Here is a 23205-nt window from a genome sequence, read left to right on the forward strand (position 1 = left end):
GTTCCAAGGTCAGCTCAGAGGCCGGGTTGAGAGGACAACTCACGTTACACACACACACACACACACACACACACACACACACACACACACACACACACACACACACACACACACACACACACACACACACACACACACACACACACACACACACACACACACACACACACACACACACACACAGAGAATCGGCTGGGGATGCTGAAGCAGCCGTTACATCGACATCAATTCTCTGAAGGGGCTGAAACTAATCATCCGCTACACCTCTCCAACGTCTCCTGGAGGTCACACGCCCAATTATTTCTTAGGAGATGAAAGACAAACTGGATATTTAGCAAAAAAAAAAAAAAATCTTGCTCATCCATCTTGGTGACAAAAAGGGGATGACCTGCTACCAGCTGCGTTTCAGACAAAAGGAAAAGTAAAATATTAAAAATTTTAAAGGATGCTGTGGTTGAAACACAACCAACCTTCGTAGCACGTTGCTAGCTTGGTAGCACGTTGCTAGTTATTATTGATACGCTTTGAAATCTTGCTCGACTAGCTTGCCAGTGTGTGATTGCTCTCTTAAGTAACAACCAATAACCGCCCTGGTTGCTACAGAGACCAGCGACGGTGCAGAAGCAGACGGTACGTAAAGAGGAACAAAAAAACAAGCTGAAGATTTTTCGCTGAGGAAAATATCCTTTTTAGGACATTGTAACGCGCCACAGGGCGGTTGTGTGTGACTAATGATAGTCCTCGCACCAAGTGAGAGGGCTGAAGCTGTAGTGACCAAACTGGCTGGGTCCGATTAGATGCATCCATTTTACAAAACGCATTCTCTGGGCACCTTAACAGGAGGGTTTAGTGAGGTAAATGTCAAAGGTTTGTGTGAATGTGCACCAAAGAGAAGCTGATGAATAAAAAGTGCAACTAATTTGCACTACTCCAATGACAAACTAGCCAAAATATCCCCTAATGTTGAACCAAAGTGCCCTGGATGTCAGTACTCCCCTGTTTCTCTAGCCCACATGTTTTGGTCGTGTCAAGTTCTAACAAATTTTTGGTTGTCCGTTTTCAAATCGCCGTCAGCAATAGGGGGTGAAACAGTGACTCCTAATCCGCTAACTGCTATTTTTGGGAGAGTCAAGGGCGGGAAAGGACTTTCCCGTCTTCATTAAAAATGCTATTGCATTCACATCACTGCTCTCCGCCTCATATTGCTCAGTGGGAAAGGACACAGTCCTCAGACCTATATTCACTGGATCCGGGATGTGATTAGAATGGTGATTCTGGCAAGGCACTATCAATACGTGGTACTGTTTATTCATGTCTTATCTACCTGCCCTTTTTATTTATTACATTTTTTTTTCTATGTTTGTTGTTCTTTTTGTTCTGTTTTTTCAACGTATTGATTTATGTCTTACAAAGTACAATCTTATAAAGCAGTATGATTGACAACCCAGCTGTTGGTCACCTGGATGGAGAGTGGGGGTTTGGGGGCTTACATCCCGGTCATGATTGGTCAAATACTGTGTTTATTGCACTTTTGTATTAAAAAGTTATAAATAAAAGTGTTAAAAAAAAAAGTGCATTGAAAAACAAGGAGGATTGTTTAACGGAACTACATTTTTCAAACATGCTTTCATCATCGGAAAATTTTCCCATGAGATTAAACGGGGGTTTTTTAAATGGACAAAAACACAGTGATGTCATGGTTCAAAGGCCTCTCGCACGCTTGTCTTCCCTGAAAGTAAACAGCACTCAAAGCTCTTTCATGGTTGCCGAAACTTTTTTGGTTTGTCCACTGCCAGGCACCGTTTTCACCGACACCCCCCACCCCCCAACCTTCCCGGCCCTCATCGATCCTGGCCGCACTGAAAGCAATCTGAGGTGTCCCGGCTGGAAAACATCACATGAGCTCGCAGGAATGCCGGTTATCTCCAGTCGCCTGGGTGGAGGTCAGGGCCTCTGTCCACACAGTGTTAATCATTCACCACACTTCCTCCCTGGCCAATAAAGGGAGGAACTGTAGTTTACTTTAGTTTCCCTTTCAAACTTACTTGTTCTCTCGGCGCGGGCGACTTGCCCGGCCACGATCCACGACAGAGCTGTGGCCGCCGCGAGAGCCCCGATGTGCAGGAACGGACCTGTGGCCTGGACAGAGGGGAGAGCGGAAGGGGGGCGGAGACAAGGAAAGACAGAACAGAGACAAAGCAGGCATGAGGGGGAGGAGAGGGAGAGGAGTGTGATGAGAAAAGTGAGAAAAGAAGGTGGAAAGACAAACAGAGAGGCACAAAGTTAGAGATTTTATCTGGGGTCAAGGAGCTGGTCAAACTACTCACACACAGCCAGCCCGAACTTCTGCCAGTGGAATTAACAGTCTGTTCTTTCAGGTTACAAGCTGGCAATTATAACTGTGAGAGCATAAATAAAGGATCAAGTGTCTTCTCATTACATACTGTCCACATTTATAACGAAGGTAAGATCTAATGTAAAAATGATGCAAAAATAAATGTTGGAGTTAGTTGTTGCCGTAGGTACCCTGTAAGCACAGAGTAACAGCAGATCAGTGCAGATATAAATAGATAGATTAAAAGCAGTTACTAATGGATGACAAAGACATGAATCAGGCTGGTAGCTTCACAAAAAAAGTTGCATTTTTAGTCTTAAAGGTTGAGCTGGAAGAGTCATCTGGTTCCTGTCAGCGGATCTGAGGCTACGCGCGTGCATGCTGGCTATTTAGGGGAAAGTCAGATTAAAAAAAAAAAAATTTTTTTTGGTTTAAATGTTGTTTTTCAGATTTGTTTCAGCTGGTTTGGTTCGGACTACATTGCAATTTAGTTTCACTTGTCCATATATTTAAGATATAGGATATTTTTCCTTTTGTTGCATGTTTAACCAATAGCTATGGCAGCCAAGCAGAAGAAAATAAAGGGGAACGGCAGTGTCCCCAGCGCTGACCCTTGTGGAACTCCACAGGTGGGAACTCCACGTTGAGGCCGAGTGCCGTCAGATGCCAAATTTACAACTGTTGACTCTTAAAAAACCCAAATACAAGCGTGACAGAGGTGCCTCAAGTAGGTTCCTTTAATGTGAAATTAGACATCCACGTTGATGGTGAGCACTTTTACAACCCCATTATTTTGTTTGTTGCAGATTAATTGCGGTGAAAGTCTAGGGTTATAAAAGATAATCGCCTGCCATCAGTCTGCATCTTGCACGCATTGTGTAATCAAGCAAACGACTCCACCCCCTCCGCTGACCTGCAGTGAGATGGGGAGGATGTCCCACTCGTGGGCCCACGTTTGATTGACGGATATCACCCCGATGATGGTAGTAAGCAGGGCGATTGTCACACCGATCTGTTGAGAGGTGAGAGGTGAGACAGGTCAGACAGGTGGTCAACTGTAGCAACATGTACAACAACAGCGCCACACAACCCCCCAAAAAAGTGCTCTCAGTTCGTTTTCCCGCCCCCAAACACAATTTGTTGTACCTTGTGTTTGCTTTACTGACAGCATGTACAGAACGCTCGCGCGCAAACGTTTGTCAACCCTCCGGGAACTACGCGATCCCGACTGTAAGTTCAGCACAAGTTCAGCAGACTGCCAATACAATGTACGCGGGTGACAAGCAAACAGAGGAGTGTTTGACCAGCAACACAGAGAGGAACTGCGCACTGTAACTCAGCTGTCCACCCGCCAGCAAGCCAAAAAACATTAACATGGCATGCATGGGCCACAAGAAGTGAAAAACATATATATTTCTTAATAATTTTGATTTCATAACTCAAAATCTTTTCAAGTTTCAATTTTGAGAACAAATTTGAAATTTTGTGAATAAAATTGAAATAAGTCAAAATTTTGAAAGTTGAAATTTCGTGATGAAAGTTTACATTTTGAATTAAGTCAAAATTTCGAGATAAAATGTCGAAAATAAAGTCGAAAGGCTCTGCGAACAAGCTTAGTGGAGCACCAGTTTCTGGTTTACTGCGACTTTATTCACGAAATTTCAACTTAAAAAAAATGTAATATTTTTTTTCTTCTTCTGGCCCTAATACTCTTTCGTAGGCGTCTTACCTTATGGAGCCAGTGCAAATTCAACTGCTGCCCCAGAGCAATGTGGCAAATGGCCAAAACCTGACAGGTGGAACAGAGGACAACGTTTAGAAACAGATCTGCGGTGAAAACTTTGATGTCTGGATGAGCCTATAGATCATTCAATCAATCAACTTTTATTTGTACAGAGCTAAGTCACAACCAATGGCGTTGCAACCAACAAGTTGGGTTTCTGTTTATACCAAGACTCACCACTAAAAGTGCAATGTAGGTGAAGCCCACAGCAGTGGTGGCCAGGATGGGAACAGTGCCGTCGCTCCATTCTCCCGAGCGAGTGTAGAGCAACCTGCAGAGCACACACACAACACACACAACAAAAATAACAAATAAACCAACAAATCCTATCTTCTCATTTAACCTGTCCAAGAGGTTTGGTGCCCCACATCAGGCAAAATACACTTCTCCAGTGTTCTTCAAGTGTTTAATTACACTGGTGGACATGAAAAGGACGTTACATAATAACAAGTTTGCGGCCAAATAAAAGGTTCGCCATGGGCCGACAATTTGCCCGCCGGTTTACGACTCCAGTGCAGTAAAGTGTCTCACGGGTTGTTTGCGTTTGATGCAGGAGTGTTTTCTTAAAAGACGTGTTGCGATGCCAGCTGAGCTTTCATGGTGGCAGCCTGTCACACCCAATCAGCTGCAGGCCCCGGCCGCAAAGTTAAAAGTCACACGATACTGCATCAGGTTTCCCTTCAAATTAAAGCTCGACTGCGGCCCTGAGACCAACAGATAGGCCGAAGCGGCAGAGCTCACCAGGTAACCAGTGTGGTAGAGCTCCCCTGAGAGCCGGAAAAAGGGGCCGTGTGATTCTGACGGTGACAACTGAAGCGGCAGATAAGTGACAGCTGCTTGCTTTTGTCTGGGGAGCAACGACGTGACAGACAGCAGGAAACAGGCCCGGCGCCGTCACTCTTTCCCTCCGAGCCGTGCACAAAAAGATGCAAAAGGAGCGACGAACGGATCACCAGTTGCGGGAGTGCCATCCCGTCCGTTGGGGTCTGCAGCACTAATTAAGTCAGCGGGTCTTATCAGCTGTCCCACTGACCCGGTGCCGAAGCGGCATCACTTAAGTGCAGACCCTCTGGGCCTTTTGTGAATGTATTTATAGCGCAGACGGTCGACACTCACTGCTGCTAAAACACATGCAAAGGGTGGGATTTTATCTGAAAGTGCCAACAAGCATCAGGAAATGTAGGAATCTTTATGTCAGGCTGCAGATAAAACAAGACTGTGTGTGTGTGTGTGTGTGTGTGTGTGTGTGTGTGTGTGTGTGTGTGGGGGGGGTGGGGGGGTGCGGGGGTTGCAGGGGGGGGGAGAATTTAATTATTTTTTAGGAAATAACAAACAAGATAAGGGGCAGGAATTATGGGATTAGAACCTCGTAAATGTGGCATCAGCTGTCAGACTGAACGGTAACAAATGGTGTTTATCACACATTTATTCAGCTGCTTATCTACCAATCAATCAGTGCTCTTGGGAAAACAAAGTTTAGCAACAGCCAGATACTGGCCGACTCTGCCACATTAACAACTGACAAGGGGCGCTTTTAGACGTCAAATTCTACCATTAACGGTTTTAATCCGGCCCATAATCTGTCCAGTTTGTACACAGTCTTGATAATGAATCAAAGTTAAAACAAATAAATAAAATAAAAACTGAAATAAATTCACATTTAGTTTCAGTCATCCGAGTCGTTTACAAAGCAGGACGTGGGGGGACGGGCCATCTGTTACGATGCAGTAATCTGGGTGGTTTTCGCTCAGATTAAAAGCAGAGGGTGGATTAAAAAGAACGATTTGGGAAATCAGAAAAAGCTAAAGAGTGGACCAATCTAATTTGTTTGGGACCCAAAAAAATAAATAAAGAAAGAAAGAAAAAAGTCACGCTGATGGGACTCTGACTCCAGTTTGACCCGAGCGCGCACTCCCCGAAGACGCGCTCCGATTGGCTGTGCACTCACCAGTTGAACTCGCTGTAGTCATTGTGCGCCTCCCACCAGAAGTAGAACCAGACGAGCAGCAGACAGAAGGTGAGGAGGAGGATGAGGGACCACAGCAGCTCCCACTGCACAGGCAGAAACACACACAAAAACAAGACTTTAATTCCACTTTCAATAGCAGAGCGGCGCAACAAACACACAAAGGCCAAACATAACCCAGAAGCTTCCATATGTGACAATGCTGCGACTGTTGGGCGGAGTTATTGAACTTTCCCCATAAGAAGTAAACTTTCCCTGAGTGCCGGTGCTGACCTGGCTGCTGACCCTGGCAGGCAGAATTCCCTCACACACTTTGCTCATTAACAAGGAACAACTCTTAATAACTTTGCGTACACAAAAGCCGACTAATTGCTGCCATCCACTGCCGTGCACCTTTGTACCGCAGCAGATATTATAATTGGCAGACTCTCCAGACGCAGGGTGGGCCGTCCCCGCCTCCCTCTCCCAGACACACACACACACACTTACTCCTTCCTTCCTTTATTTAAAACACATCTGAGCTTTTGCTATTAAAAACACACACACCCAGACACACCAACACACTGTGACCCCATGAACTTCTCCTCAAGCGTTAAAAGAGAACTTGCAAAGACGATGAGAACAGCAGTGATGACATTTTGCGATTAAAGAGGTTGTGCTCAGAGTCTGACACCATCCAAGATGACGACATCTGCAAAACTTTCTGAGGCTTGGAATGAGTTTCACAGGCTGGTGGCTTCAACTGTGTTTGGTTGGTTGGCCTCCTCCATTCCAGCTCTAAATGTGTTTTTTGCAAGCAAGGACATTTTTGAATTTTCACTTAATGATCAAAATGATCGGAAAAAAAATAAGTTGTGTCGTATACACGGTCAGCATTACACTGAAGCCTCGGGTCTTAGCATCCAAGAAGAATATGAAAAAAAGAAGAAAGGAAAGAAAAAAAATAACAGAAAAAAATTAAAAAAAAAAAGTATACAAAATATTCAGGTCACACGGACACGGCTGAGTGTTTTGTGCGGGGACATGACTTGCGCACATTGTGTGCAGTGCAGCGTCAAGATAAGAGGAACCCAGTCAAACAAGCCAGACTGTCGGGCTGAACGCTGCTCTGTCGCAACCAAGATCAGATCATTATCACCGCAACCTGCTGATGTGACGACGTTGCTGGTGCGATGGCCTGTTTGACCTGCTTACACCTGGTCCACCTGGTGCTCAAGTATGACCTTGGAATTGTGATTTTATAAAAGAAAATTAATAACAATAACAAAATAACGCCTTGAAAAAAAAAAAAAAAAGACAACGCAAAGCAAAGCATTTATCGACTCCCTTCAAGGTGACACAAAGGTAACCATGGTCCTGGCAGCTCAGTGATGACAAAGCGCCAAGCCAGCTTCCCAGGGTCCTTAATGACTGCCTGGAAGCACCAGGGGAGATCCCACCGTGGCCCTGAGAGGCCACATTGTTCAGCTGTAATTCCAGAGCCCCTCCCCCGCCCTGCAGGTGATGAGCGACACCGTGGGCCGCCAAAGAGACAGCGCGCACACTCTCTCTCTCTCTCTCTTCTACATGACAACACTGCACATCCTACCTGAGCAACTTCCTGTGGCAATTTCAAATTGATGATTTTTAAAAATTTTTAATCGTCCTCATATCTGCACATCTGCTTCAGTGATGACCTTCTTCACCATTTGAATCATTCTTGTAAATCCTCAGGTTTTATCTTACGCGTCAATCTAGTAAAAAGTCTTTAAGAAGGATTTGGAAGGAAAAAGAGGGAAAACATGAAGGTCAAACAGATGAACCGTCTGTATATTACACTGAAGCGGACCCACACGTTACATTGTTACGGCTATTATAGCTGGCTTAAGTGCTTCCTATCGGTGAAACATAGAGTCACCATCCTGTTGTCACTGTGGATTTAGCAAGAGTTAGCAGCTAAAGTTAAACCCTGGTTTTCAAAGCTTGAATTGCAGCTCTTCTGCAGGGTTACTGCTCACACATATCCTCCTTTAAAGACCCTGCGCCACTCATCCGTCTGCAGAGAGGCAGGTCTGACTTCCACTTTCTCACTGGTCAGTAACGACGCGTCCGTCGAACTCAGTAAAGCACGCCGTCGTCCTTCTGTGCCAACACCACAGAGACAGAAATATGGTCCTGAATCAGCAAAGAAAGCAGTGGAGGTCTGGAGAAAAGCTGCTTTTCGCCGTCACGCTTTCGCTTTCGCTGACGGTGCTTCTGTTGCCCTATGAGGCGGCAGTTTATCGCCTCAGACCTCGACGCATTCCTGAGCGTATCCAGATAAGTCTCTGGAATTTCACACACACACACACACACACACGCACGCTGGTGCTACATGCTGGCCTCCAACAGGGCCACACCATCCAAGCAACATGCAACAAGTTAAAAGTGTATAAACGGCTGCAACAAATCACATTTCCTTCGTTTTAAAATGTCACAAAGTTAGAAATAAAAAGTCACTTGGGTGAAAATAAATGGAATATATCTCTGGAATGGAAGGTATGGACATATTTCCAAAACAACTTCTTGGATCGCTTCAAAATAAAAAGCCTTTTTAGGAAATGAGGGCTCATTTTAATCCGTCATCGGTTTTACATTTGCACTGACAGCTGTTTAAAAAATAATAATTAAGAAACCACAGCCTTTGACTGAGCACATGTATGAATCTCATTAGTTTAAAATTCCCTTTTCCCTAATTTGTCCAAAAAATCTTGACCTAGCAAATGAAGCTGAGCCCTTCTTCCTCCCCCCACCGCCACACAAGTCTAAATGTGTTGCCCGACCACATTAGTTCTATATTTCACAGCTCAGGTCTAATAACGGCCGCTACATGACTGACAGAAGAAAAAAAACAACAACACTCTGTGTCTATATTTAAGGCCTTTGTGTGACTGAATGGCGAAACTGGCTAAACGGAAAGCCTTTTAATAATTACTGAGAGGCTGGATCGGCTCGCGGCACTCAGCCTGGACCGCTTCTTCAGCGAGCGGCTCCCTAAAGGACGAGCGGCGGACCTGAACGCCTCGTCGGAGCGAACAAAGATGGAAAAAAAATGACTGACACTGAAAAAAAAAAATCAGTGTCAGGAGCCTTTGTGTGGATGATAAAGGGGGTCTTCTGGTCGTTTCTGTCAGACTTTCAGCGCTGTGCGACTGGCTGGGCTCCAGTCGTGTGACGCGTGGATCAGTTTGTTGACAGACAGACAGACAGACAGACGGTACAACCAGCTCCTTTTCATCGTTTGGGACAAACCATACGGATTCCCGACTTTTTCTGAACGATGCCCCCCCCCACACACACACACACACACAGCCTCCGACTTCCCTGCCCGACCATGTGCTTCTTCCCAGAGGTCGAGACGAGTGCCAAGCACGGCCGCGCACAGTCGGAGACAAAAGGGATGAGCGAACGCGAGCGCAGAACGCTGACTCTGCACGCGCGCGTCAGGCCGACAGAAACGCGGCCACGTGCAACAGGAAACAGGGCTGCCCAGTGTCCACTTTCCTGCTTAACGGGAGGAGGAGGCGGAAAAAAAAAAAAAAATCAATGTTTCTTTATTTAGTCCTGCGTCCTGTATGATGCGAGAGACATCGGATACGCCAGCCGCCGCCCCCGCCAGCGCCTGCATTATTTGTGTCTGTTTACACACTTGGTGTGAGGTCAATGCAGGCGGTGCGTTTAGGTGCATTTGAGGGTGCTGATGGACGCTTCTTTTTTTAAACAGCCGGTGTTATTGTCCACAGCGCAGAGTGAGAGCAGAAATAATGTCTGCGAGCGCGCTGGGCACATTTTAGGGCGTGAGCTGTGTGTGTGTGTGTGTGTGTGTGCGTGCGTGCGTGCGTGCGTGTGTGTCCGAGTGTGTTGCAGCAACATAACCTGTGTGTTTTTTCCAAAATACAAAGCGGAGGGAACAAAGGGAGCGCTCGGGAGAGACTTTTCATCTTGTGCAGGCTGTAATTCCTCCTTCTGTGTGGGTCAGTGAGAAAGGACAGAGTTTCAGGAACCGTTGCCTGCCAGCTGGAGAGGTCGGGTTTCACCTGTCAAATCTCACTCATCCCTGTCATCGAACTCAAATGGAAAAAAAACCCAAAACAAAACAAGAACTTTGGATCACTCTTGGAATCTCACTTGTATCCACGACCAGGTTAGCAAGTGCTCGAGCTGGAACCAGCCCCCAGACTCCAAGGTGACGGCCCATTCGTTTCAATGTAGTTGCTCAGTACCTCAATTGGCCACTGGGAATAATCGGCACTGCCATATATCCAGTCTGGTATTCAGTTCTTATAATACATCCATGGCAGGAACAGACAGCAACCAATGGAAAACAAGGATGGGTGTGCGGGGGATCAAAGAGCAAGAGGCAAAATTCATCACTTTCCCTGTCGAGCCTTTACAGCGCAATTCCATCTTCATCCATATTCATGACAGAACCCAATAATGTTGTCGTAAGCACTGTTGGCAACTGGCCATAATCGATTGTGTCGCGCCTTGTACGACATCTTCACCCAATCAGAGGCTGACCCCTGATGACCTGTTAGACGAGGATGGATGGACCTGGATGCATCATCTCGTGGTTTTACAATTTATTATTGGAGCTGATGAATAAGGAGGTCCATCAGAATCTGCTGAATGACCAGTGGAAATAAGGAGGCAACACTTGCAGCACAACATAGCAGTCAGGCGTCCGAAACTAAAAGCTGTAAATAAACAGCAGGAGGTAACCAAGACTCAGTCTTCATGTGTGGAACGAAGCGGACGACAAACAAGTGGAAACAACCCGACGTATCAAGTGAACCTCTGTGTGGGAAAAGCTCAAGGCAACCGAATAGCAGGCTGCTGGCAAGGACATATTTGGTCATTGTTCTCCATTGAAAAAAAAAAAAAAAAAAAAATCAATGCAGAGAAAAACATCTAGAGGCCGGGATATGTTGGAGCGTACAGAACATTTCAGACGCTCGCTCTCATCTTACCTTGGTGGTGTCGTCGTGGGAACGCTGGTAGCGTTTCCAGCGGCATCCGTAGATGCCGGTGATGCACGACAAACACAGCTGGCGCTCATAGACCTGGAGGGGTTGGTGTTTCACCATGCTCCTTCAAGTCAGTCTTGCCTCCAGAGCGCTAACATCCCACTGATGGCAAAACGGATCCTGAGAACAAGCGACAACAAAGAGCGTTTCAGAGTTTGCAGAGTCAAAATATTGACCGTTTGCTCACTGGGGACTTGAACTGGTGCAACAACACTGACATTTAGATGACAATTAGATGACAAACGTTAACACAATAAGAGCTGGAGAAGGAATACACAGGTACCTTGAAGGCTTTTACAGTGCAGCACTGAGGGGTTTTCCTTCTTTAATCAATGGCCTAAATTTACTTTTTAAAAGCTCCCATCTAGTGGATGATAAAACAAAACAACCAAACAAAAAAAGCTGCTTCTGTTTGACAGCGACAGAAGACAAGAAGCCTGGAAAGCATTTCGTTTTGATGTCCAGCTGCTGTTTTCCAACCAACGTGGGGAAAATAAAATTGAGGAGGGCTCTGTGAAGCAGCCGCCCAGCGGACGTCACATTAAATCACAGGCATGGCAGATATATCACACAGCCACTGCACTGTGTGGGCGGCTCTCTGCCAGCCCTCCCCCATAGAACAAAGGCCAGACGAGGAAAAGGCCAACAGGCATAACAATGATGCGATGCAATGGTGACATTTCATCCTCGGCATTAATAAAAGATAAATAAATAAATAAAAAGTCTCTCAAAAGTGCAGCAAAACGGCTGATATCACACCAAAACACCAGATACAGTCAAACTTCTACGACCGGTAGCCGTGTCGGTCAGTGCGACTGCTCAGATTTCAAATCTACATTTTTGCTCATCAGGTATTTTCAATCAGTCTTGAGATTCCATGAGATTTGACATCAAGTCTGCTTCCTTCAAGTGTAATTATATGAGATTATGTTGTGACAAAAGCAAGACGCTACTGCAAGTTGTGAACACTGGCTGCCACTGAGGACGATCCAGGTCGATGTTGCAGTCGTGGCAGTTTTCTCAGCTCTGGATGGCATTTTCACACTAACAGCAGAAGAAGGTTTTTCCCAGTGGGGATATTCTTCACTTCACTTTCACATGAATCTGACTGGTTCGCTTGACGGCTGATGAAGGATTCTCACAATCACCGAAACATAAGCTTTTGTGGAGGCCCTTCAAGAGTCAGACAAAAAACTCCCATAATAGGATATTATAGGGAAACGTTTAATGTGATTTCCCCAGTTTAACAACTGATGTGTTTGAATTACACCATCTAGAATGTGACAAAGCCAGTTCAGTGTGAAGTTTTGTTTTGTTTTTCCCCCCCTTTCGCAGATGTGAAAGTTTGGCTGTTCAAATGTTTTGGAGTTCTCCCCTCGAGTCTCTGTCATGGTGCAAATCCTCCCACTGGGCAGCTGCTGACTCAGCACTGAGACGGCGTAATCAGCTATAATAACAATAATGATGTGACAGCGGTGCCAAGCGTTATCTCCAGTTTACATCCGTCTCCAGGGAGGAGGCGAAGGCGCTTCAGAAAACACACCGTCTCAAGGTGAGCGAGAAACAAAATATCATTTTAAAATGTAAATCAGTAAATACACAGAGATTTGTGAGGCACGGCGTGGCCCCGCCGCACTTCCTGCACGATAAGGGCAACACTTCCTGCCGTAATGAGACTGTCTTGGGCAGCTGCTCATTAGAATCTGCAGCCACGCTTCCTGTCATTAGTGCAAGAGCTCGGAGAAGGGTGGGACAACCCCCCCCCCCCCCCCTCCGTGGCCCCCTGGGGGGTATATCATGACCGTCCTCCACCCCCCTCATCAAGCCTGCGAGGGGTCCTGACAGGCATTGTGCAAAAGTGTTAATCAACCACAAGCAGCAGCTGCAATTAGCAAACAAATGGAAGAAAAAAGCAAAAGTCTCACTTGAACAAATGGGAGGCAAAGACAGAAGGAAGGAATGGAGGAGCAGAGTTCAGAGGGATCAATGCACTGCGTCGCAGAATTTCCTTTGCGGGATGTCAGAGGCCGAAATGCAGTTAGTCCAACGCTGTCCATCATGAAGCTGTCACGCAGACTGACAGTCTGAGGGCTTCGAGCCTTAATCGGATCAGGGACTGCAGAACAAGTGGCCGAGCAATTACACTCGTCTGATACTGGGACCAAATCAGATCTGCCTTAAGACTGTAGTGTTTGGTAAAGACTGGGAGAGATTTGAGTCCAAAGGTGGATGAGACGTTTAGTTTGCATGAGGACATTGAAAATATTCTCATTTTGAAGAAAGATGGGTTTTAAAAGCATAAAAAATTCATGTGAAGGAGACAAGATTTGATTTCTAATTTGAGTTTGGCAAGCGTCTTTCACCAGCTGTGATACGGGTCAGCCAAGAATAAGCTAAACAATTGGAACATTAGTCTAATTTATCATACTTGGTAGTTTTGGAATTCATGCAAAGACTTGATCGACTGCCACTTCTGTTTTAAAAATATTTATGTCTTGCACACGCTGTGGTTGTTCTTAATGTATTCAGTGTGTCACAAGTGGAGAATTGAACAACAGAACAGTCGTCTGGCAAAACAGTGACAAACACAACATGGTCTCGTATATGATCCATGACTCCGACTATACTGTATCCAAACAGATGCAGATGTGTTTGGGCTTGCGGGCCAAGCCTTGAAAAACAATTGTGTGGCCTGCAACTGCACAGCTATGAATCGTGGCGCGGTAACAACCGCTTCCAGCGTGTTGTCACTCGTTAAGAAAAAAAAGAAGAAGACAACAACAGTGTTCAAACCTGCAGCCGTCCTTGTGTTGCGTCGCAGTGCCGCATTTAGCGCCAGAAAGGAGAAAAACAACGGGGGGAGATTAATTCTCACCAAAGCCAGAGTCAGAAATACAGACTGAGCCGAACATCAAACAGGCTTTTCATTCTCAGCATCAGATGTGGGGACATTAACATAATCAGGCAGAGTTGTAACCATAAAAAAAAGAGCCTCTCGTCCCCTTCCCCCATTACAAAAAAAAAAAAGAAATTAAAGCTCTGAAATTAATCCTTTTATCAGCACGAAGTCGTTGCACACATCAGCTGACCCCGCCGGGACGGCAGGCTCCCGGGTGAAACCCCCCCAAAAAAAACCCAGCATGGGAAATCGCGTGCAGAGGAGATAAAGTTGGCGGAGGAGTCGGTGGCGTCGCGTTTATACAACATGGATGTGACGGCTGAGGCGGCGGTAGGTGTGACCACCGTGTCACGCTCGCTCGATTGCCCTCACGCCCGCCGCCGTGTCACTGAAACGCCTGAGCGCGTGAGAACAGGGCGGCTTTCCTCGCACAGCAGCCCGCAAACAGCGTTTAATTATTACAGCCGAGTGTTTGAAGTGGTTAAAAATGTTGGGTTTTTGTGTGTGCGGTGTGTGTGTGTTAAGTTGGAGGTTTTGAAAACCACCAAAACACCGACTTTAGGCCTGGTATTTGTCGGACAACCAGGCAATGACATCACCAAAAATAAGCTTAAATTCAGGGTATAGGCCGTAATTGGTGTTTATGCAAAAATGCGTCTTGCGTCAAATGTTGTTTTGTACAAAAGTGTGCGTTCAGAGAAAAACCCAGCTGCCCGAACATGCATTTAAAAAGGGGGGGTTGACGGCAAATCTCCATTCTTTCAAAGCAATCGACCATTTGCCCGAGTCGTTTTTTTCAACCAGTTCCCTCTTGATTGTTTCCTTAATTGTCGCCGCTTCTTTCCCATCATGCCTCACTCTTGATTACGACGACGACAAATGCACATAAATATTGACAACCCAGTCGCAGCTTTCCCGTGGCTGGACGGCCGGCGTTCATCCGATTCTTTAAAAAGAAAAGCTGCAGTTGCAGTTTTCACAGTGTTTTCTGCTGCAGCGTTTCCTCCAATCTGAAAGGCTCACAGCCAAGGGGGTGGTGGGGGTGGTGGTGGTCTGCAGGACGGGAAACGCTTCAGCAGTTTCTGGGTTAAAAACAGTCTCCTCATCGGCTCTCAGAGAGGGGTGGGAAAACAAAAATGTGGAAAACATGTCGATTTTAATTCTGTCCTTCCAGCTGAGGCCGACCTCAGATCTCTCAAAGCTCCAGAGGAGGTGATAATATTTGCTGTAGGTTTACCGTCATGTGTTCCTGCCTGGTATTTTGCTGATGTAAGCATCTTAAAAGCCACAACAGGTTTGTGCTCAGGTTCAAGTCTGCAGTTCCAACAGGCATGGCTGGATTATTTGAATAGCACATTCCAACAGGGCAGGCACTTCAAACGGCTTCACGTGAAGCCAAGGAGGCGGCGAGGTACAATGTACATCAACAGTGCAACAGAAGAAAAGTTAATTTTTTTTTTCACTTTTACTGACGCTAAAAGTCTTGAGGCAAATCCCACCATCGCACCACGCAGACAGGACAAGTTTTTCCAGGTCCTGCTGAGACTTGAATGTAAGGATCGTGGATTTGTTCTTGAGCTTGATAGCAGTTTATGTCCACAACGAGACCCAGATTTCAGCGACTTGGAAAACACAACTCAAAGTAGTTGACCGATCCAACACTTCCTAGATTTCGTCTCTTTTTCAATCACCTGAATTCCCGGTGATGATCGGCGGATCAGAAGAAGGACACCATGGTGACGTGAACAACAACAACAAGAACAACAACGGACATGAGAAGATGCATGGGAAAGTGCTGATGAGTGACACCTGAGTGATAAAGACCAATAAAACAAGCAGGGGCAGGTTGGATGCTGCAGGTGCTTTGCCGACAGTTGGTGCCGCTTCTTGTTCCAACACAACCGTCAGAGTGACTGTTTCACTGGCAGCGATTCAAGGGAAAGAGAAGGTTGGATTTCTCTCAGAATTGACTCGGCCCACAGGAGAAACATCTGGTTTCTGCACCAAGTGAAGGTTAAGGGTCTGCTGGGAAACTGCTGGTTTTTGTGGGACAGTTTCATCTGACCTTGGCGCAAAACTGTGCAGCAGTGACCATGGCTAGATGACAATGATCTAGCAAATGTTCTAATTTACAGCCATTTAATTGGTCCATATTCTCACCATTCAAAAGATCAGAAATATATAATATATAACAAAAACCCTCAGTTAAGTAGGGCAGCCGCCATCACTGCACCGGTTTTGGTTTGCGTGTGCAATCTCAGTAGATAACTCGGCATGTACGCAAACTAACAGCACACGCAATCTGTTTGTTATCCGGGGTCTTTGTAAATCAGGCTAGTGGTGTTCTGAACGTGATCCCTACAAGCACTGAGATAGCAAAGACAATCCACTCAACCCGCAGTAGGAAAAAATTGTCTAGTTATGAGACTTATTTACAACCCATTTACCATCATTCAAATCGACAGCATGGCAGAGGGAGGGGCTTTGTGCCGCCCAATCAACACTGTCTGACAGCTCGTTAATCTAAGTGATGAGGGCCTGTGACAATCCGCAATATTAATCAAATAACACTCCATCAACTGATCAGCGGAAGGCTGATGTGTTATTAATTTTCATTTATCGAGTACATCAAAAGGAAACTCAAAAAAGAAAGAAGACTACTCATTCCAAAGCAGAAGTAAGGACGTAGGTGGTGCAAGCGGGTCAGAGAATTTGCGTGAATACATATGTCCACCTTGATATGATGCTTTGAGCAGATTAGAGTGGACTTTGATGCCTGGTTTCAGGTGGCAGAGGTCGAATGCTAGCTAGAGGTTACAGGGATAAAGCAAACAATAAAAATAGAGCCGGGAGCTCCGAGTACTGAGGGTAATTGTTGAGTTAGGCGGCATAATGAATGGACGACGTCGCAAAAATAGGCCAAAGATTGGATTATTCTCAATCCCTCCAACGTATGTATTACAGAGTATGTGGTGGGTGGACCACCCAGATGTATAGCGGCATGGACGGAAACATCCTATAGAAAAATCCCCAGTAATCCTTCAGGGGTTTGGACCCTTCCTGAAAGGACACGTGGGTAGATTGCAAACCAACAGGCCTCCACTTTGGAAGCTAATTATGTGTATGCAGTTCAATAATTATCACCTTGAAGACACTGGGTGACACTAACTGCTGAATTTATACACCTACCATTTTTTTTTTTTCAAGCTGGTGGCCTGCATTAATGTAACGTCCTATTTTTTTTTTTTTGCGCTACTTTATTTCTTAACATTTGTGCAACAATTTACAGCCTGAGCAGCATCCATATATATATATACACATTTATTAACAGACATGTCTTCAATTCATAGTGGGGCTACAGCAAGTTTTTTTTTTTTTTTTTAAACCAGCACGCAGCACTTCAAAGACAGTCACCATGCTGTCATGTTTTGTGGGTCATAGACGCTTTTATTCTATTTTTACCCAGAAAAATTAAACAAATAAATCAATGCAGTTAATGATTCCTGTTATATGCAGCGAAACACATCAGAGCGTACCGTTGACAGGGTCTTGGCTATGCAAAAGCGCAGTGCCCAGACTGTATCTGATTGAATGCGTCCTCACCCCATGCAATTTATTAAGCTGCCAAGAACCCGTAAGTTACAGCTCCACGCTAAAGGGCCATTTGGAAAAATGAGGTCCTGCAGAACCTGGACGACTGTACTTAAGCTGAGTGGAGGTTTCAGCTCAGCGCTAACAACAGCATGCAGGAAACGACGCCCCACGGTAAGAGACGGAACTCACTAAGAAAGTTGGCTGAATATGAGTGAAAGCAACTGGAACCCAGTGACTGCGCCGCGACTAACGTTGCAGAATGGCCATGTAGAGCGGATGCTGCTGCTTCTTCTCTGCATTAGCATTCAAGCACGGTACGTCTGCAGTGGGGGAGTGATTGACGTGGATGGAGAGTACGTGTGTGGAGCCTGCTTGATGTTAATGGATTTGATTGGTCCCGATAACCCAACGACACGCCCCCTGAAGCAAGTGGTTAGCTTTTCTGTTCCAGCAAACACCTGGCACCACTGTACAACCACTGTTTGCCTTGATTTTTGTGCCAGGCCTTTGCTACGACAACCAACACGCTAAAACAGCTGTTAACTTGCTACTCAAGTAAAAAAAAAAAAAAAAAAAAATCCACCCAACCATTCAATAGCCTTTATGAATAATGGCTGTCAGTGCTGCTACTCAACGCTTTGTCCTCATCTATCATGAGCACGCTCGGAGGCCCTGCAAAATACAGATTTAGCACTTGAATAAATAGGCAGGAGTTGAGGCTGTGATGAGCACAACATGACAAGTACAAGAAAAAAAGTAAACCAGCTGTCACATTCCGTGTTTTAAAAACAACACGTGAGGTACATCAGGAGGAAGAGGAGTCAATAAAAGAAAACAGCCAATAAAACCCAGAGGTTTCCAAGGAGTGAGACGGGCACCAGAGGGTGTTAAAACAAACTGCACATCTGGATGCTACACTCCAACCTTATATGAGGCTGTTTCTTTATTTTAAACGGCTGTGGTTTAATTTGGATGGGATGTTCCTTCACGCTAATAATAACAATAATAGTAAAAGCTTTAATAAGAGAACTGAGCTGCGAGCTCCCGGCTGAGCTCATCTCGCCGCTCTGCTGCCAGCGGCTTCCGCTCAACGGCCCTTTTCCAGCCACCTGGGCGTGTAATCATTAATTCACCACTTTCCAAAACCGTGCATGATTTTTCAATAATGGGCAGGTATGGAGGTAGATATTTTGGGACGCTTTCCAACCAGCAGCTTTTAATAAAGGTAATGGTCCTTTCGAAAGATTTGTCAAGGATTGTAAGCTCCTTCAATAGAGGTGTTTCTGTAGTTCATACCAACCGCTGGCAACCCTCACAAAAGAAAGAGGAAAAAGCCATAAAATTGACAGTTAGAAACTAGCGTTGAAATTAAGGCACCATAAACACCTGGGAGGGCAAGGCAATGAAAAATCTTTTCGTGTACATAGGTTTGTATATGCACGTATGTCCAGAGGGGAAGTGGTGTTGGCTGTACAAAAAACACATTTCTGTTGTGTGTAAGCAGAAATTATACCACACAGTGCATTAATAATCATTGAAAATCCACCTGCCTACAAGGGGGGTTTTCTTTCCAATAAATGTTCATTGTTGGACGTTCGAATCACACGACTCCAGTGTCAGTTACGCCTTGCTTTCCTTTATTGATTTATGTCAACGGTTACAGAGACTGCTTCAGGTTTCTGATGCAGCCAACAGAGATTTCTGTGTGCGACGCTGCATTAAGAGCGTCTCACTATGTCAGCAGCATTAATTTTGGAGCGCGCTCATAAGATGAACAAATGAAAGGAAAAAAAAAAAAAAAGGTCTTTACAAACGGGGTCATTTTTTTAAGCAAATAACCAAACATTTTTCAAATGACTGATGGGGAATAAATATTTTCCAAATAGAACACACACACGCCGTACACACAGTCTTTTATTTGGATCAAATGTTGAATCAACTGTGTCAAAACAGGCATCGCGTCTCCAACAATAACAACAACAATGCCGTCAACAACGGCTCATTATCTGTGTTCCTCAGCACCGAGCGCGTCGCTTGACAAAGGAGGCACAGATTGATAAAGACGATATCTGGTGAACTAACGTTGATCAGATTAGGATTAGGAAGAAGGTCATTTGCCGTCAACTCGGACGAGACGCAACATTTGTTCAAGAGCCTGGAACTGAAACACCCTCATCCCAGAATACACCCTGGCTATTTTCAACATTCCAATGGCACATCTTGGGAGGAATATATAATTTGAAAGTCAACAATAATATGTTGTGCTCTGCGGCTTTATGGAATACTTTTATAGAACACTTTGTTTGTAGGGTGTTGCTTTGTTGTCACTGGAAATAGCCACATGCTGATAATGTGGCCTGAAATAAAAAAAACAGCTGACAAAAGCACTCATGGAACATACTTGCGGGCAAATAGATAGCATTTAAACTGTGTCCTTGTCAGAGTGACTGTTTCTTCACGGCCAGAGGACAAAGAATGCTGGTGATGTACGTTGTTGTTGTTCCCCCCTGTCAAGATGCCATCTGTTTATCTAGGCATTTCACCAACATACGTGTGGGTCGGTCAGTCTTCGGGCAGGTGCCACTATTGATATTAATATCTTTCTGTCAACACTGTTTTACCAAAATGACAGTGTCTTCAGAACAATTTTTTCTCAATAAAAACAAAGAGAGGCAAGACAAAACAAGCCTTGGCAACCAGCCACTTTTCAATGAACCAACAAGCCATGACAAAAATCACGCAAGCAGATGGCAGTAGAGTCCAGGCGTGATTTTTAACCGAGTTTCCCCAACAGGTTCATGTGCCTTTCAGTTCTCTTAAGACACCATTGCAAATACAAGGCACGGTGAGGTGTACAACCCCCATGTGAGTTCCCCATGTTTTCCCCCGGGCCGCTTCCTCAGAACCTCCAACAGGAACCCTAATCAGATACGCTAACAACCTCAGCACTGCTGAGCTTGGAACTTTAATCAAGGCTGCTTTGCATCTCAAATACCATCACGCTGTCCGTGATCACACCTTCCTGGGAAGTGGATGGGGAAGGGTCCAGGGTGAGGGGTTTAGACTACCCTACCATCCCACTTTCCCAGTAGGAGCTGCTAGTGCCCAATACATTACTTCTCTACTGGCCCTGTTCAATTGGAGCCAAGAATTGGGCTTTATAAAGGCAAAATGGTTAAATTAAATAGGGTCTTGCGAGGTAAGATACTGTGGAGCTTATGGCGCTCTTAAAAGAGTTTTCTTTAAATCCAATTTGGCCAGTCATTACTTTGAATTTAAGATTTAATACTGCCTTGGAGAGAGGGACCAAATGGGCCCCGATAGGTTAATAGCGAACCTCCTCAGAGTGGTGGAAGCTTTTGGCCTTGCTCAGAGTAGAAGATGAGTAAGTGTGTGAGTCAGGACTTTCTGCTTTACGGTATCAAATTGAGGTCAGTTGGATACAGTAAATACTGTCTGTCTATTAAGAAAAAGAAAGAAAAAAGAAAAAAAAAAAGCTGCCATCTCGCCACAACGTATGTAATATACACAGTGGTTACATAAGCAAGGAGAAGCCAAGCGGCCAGAGTGCTGAATCAATACCAGAGTCAGCTGGACAATAGGGTCAAATACCTTCTATGCAGTGCAGCTTTACATGTCAAATTAACTGCACCAGAGTTATCAATTGCCAGAGGTGCACATGGACCTTTATAACGAATACGACACGTTTAACAGACTCTTACAAATTTTTTTTTTTACAACATTCCGTGAGAACAACATCAAAAACCAAGGCTGTTTGGCAGTCAGTGGGTAACTGCTGACAACACTGACTGCACGCCGCATTCCTCCCTCCCTGCTCTGACCTATTACATCTCCCTCGGTCGACCATCTATTCTCCTAACGTGACATTTCAAGTCAAGGGGAAATCTTTAGAGCACTTCTCGCAATACCCCGAGCACCTTCAGCATGCACGTATACCCTCAGAAACACCCACCTAAATCCAAGCAGAGGGATGGATGCTAACCTTTAATCTTTGTGTCTGTTTTAATTCCCCAAACGAGTCATTTCCACAAAAGAAGTTACAAAACACAGGGGCTTCATTTCATCACCGATAGTCGACTTAAATACTCAACTCAACTGCAAAGAAGGCCGTAAAAGAAAGGCAGAAAAACTGCTTGGTGGCCTCTGTCAAGTTCTCCCTTCAATCATATTCAGAGAGAAAGTGTGACCAGAAAGGTTTGAATCCCCTCAAAAGAAATTATTAAAAAGGGAATGGTGTTATTTTTAAAACTGCGTGGGCGTTCTGCATTTCAACAGCTTAATCATTTATACTAACCAAGCGTAAATACTCAGCACAGCAGCAATGTTTGCCAACAAGATGATGATCAGTTACACAATCAATAACACACCTTTCACATGCACAGGGCTTAAATAAAGTTAGTTTCTTTTCCATTGAATAAATCCTGTTTTAGATGTTCTACCAATAACAAGAGCACACTGATTGGGTGATCTTGGTGTGTTGACAACACAGAGATGAAATGAGTCCAACAGGAGGATGGAGTTTTCAATCTCTGATCCACCGCAGATAAAAAGATCAACACACAAAACAATGAGCAAGGTCAAAACAACTGGGGGCGGAAAAGAAAAACCCAATGGCATCACACGCTGGTATGAATGAAGTTGCAAAGTCTAAAAATGAAAGTGACAGAAATGACAGCTGATTAAATGCCTTTTTTTTTTTTTTTTTTTTTTTTTTTAGAAGGCGTTTGTCCCACAAGCAGGGCTCACAACCCCTTAAGTGACAGGAGTTTATATTCATGCCTGGCACACCGTCAAAAAACAAACAGCCTTAGCAGAGAGACGAACACAGTCCTGTCCAAAACGATGATGATTAAAAACAAAACAAAACAAAACAAAAAAAACATTTCATATGGAAAATAATGACGTACAAATACGCAACTCAAAACACGAGGTATATACGTCACGGTTTCTGATGTAAATTTCGATCCATACATCATAATATTCCGCCCGAATCACGACCTACCATTCAAGTTTTGTTTGTAAAAGTAAGTTTGTATTCAGACAGTGTCGCGCTTCACGTCTACCAAACGATGTTCGCTCGTTTGCGTGCTTGTGACACAAACAACACAAGAAGTTCACTTAGACGCATGAGCCTTATTAAAAACACAAAAAGGGAAAAGCTGGAGTAAAAAAAAAGAAAAAAGAAAAAAAAAAGAAAAGAGAGAAGTATTTTCGACACAACAAAAATGTGTGACAGGTGAGACCGTGTCGTCACACTCACCTGTGCGACGCCTGGGTCCACTTCTGCGGGCTAGCCTGGCGGCGCCCACCCAAGCAGGCTCCAACCGGCGCTGGCGGTTTGGGGGAGCCGTGTCAGCTCAGCGGTGCCGTCGGAGGGCTGAGATGCCGACTGACCTCAACTTTACGGCGGATGAAACACTGCCGGCGCTGTTAACGGGCGTCCCGGCTCATGTCCCCTGGCCGCTCCGCGGGTTCGCTGCTTTCTTGTCGGTGAAGCCCCGCCGCCGCACAGCCCACCAGCGACTCCCAGGTCCTCCACTGCTGTAGTAACTGAAGGGAGTG

The 23205-nt window shown here is 45.1% G+C and overlaps 1 protein-coding gene across 4 annotated transcripts in view; it reads right to left on the bottom strand.

The window, feature by feature from the left end:
* Positions 1–23205, bottom strand: part of gdpd5b (glycerophosphodiester phosphodiesterase domain containing 5b) — a 31349-nt gene extending 8144 nt beyond the window's left edge. For 2 of the 4 annotated variants that reach the window (XR_012929297.1, XM_076049710.1), the window contains exons 1-7: positions 22904–23205; positions 11073–11249; positions 6067–6170; positions 4296–4389; positions 4065–4124; positions 3249–3347; positions 2046–2139 (exon numbers count right to left, since the gene is read on the bottom strand). Coding sequence is in view for 2 of the 4 variants with exons in the window: in XM_076049710.1 (XP_075905825.1) it covers positions 2046–2139; positions 3249–3347; positions 4065–4124; positions 4296–4389; positions 6067–6170; positions 11073–11189 (568 nt within the window). In the remaining 2 variants the exon portion in view is untranslated. The remainder of the gene's footprint in view (positions 1–2045; positions 2140–3248; positions 3348–4064; positions 4125–4295; positions 4390–6066; positions 6171–11072; positions 11250–22903) is intronic. The other 2 variants (XR_012929298.1, XM_076049711.1) reach the window with 1 other exon arrangement.

This window comes from Nelusetta ayraudi, unplaced genomic scaffold, assembly GCF_046127955.1.
Source record: "Nelusetta ayraudi isolate G7.1 ecotype Tasmania unplaced genomic scaffold, CSIRO-AGI_Nayr_v1 ptg000120l, whole genome shotgun sequence".
NCBI classification, from domain to species: domain Eukaryota; kingdom Metazoa; phylum Chordata; class Actinopteri; order Tetraodontiformes; family Monacanthidae; genus Nelusetta; species Nelusetta ayraudi.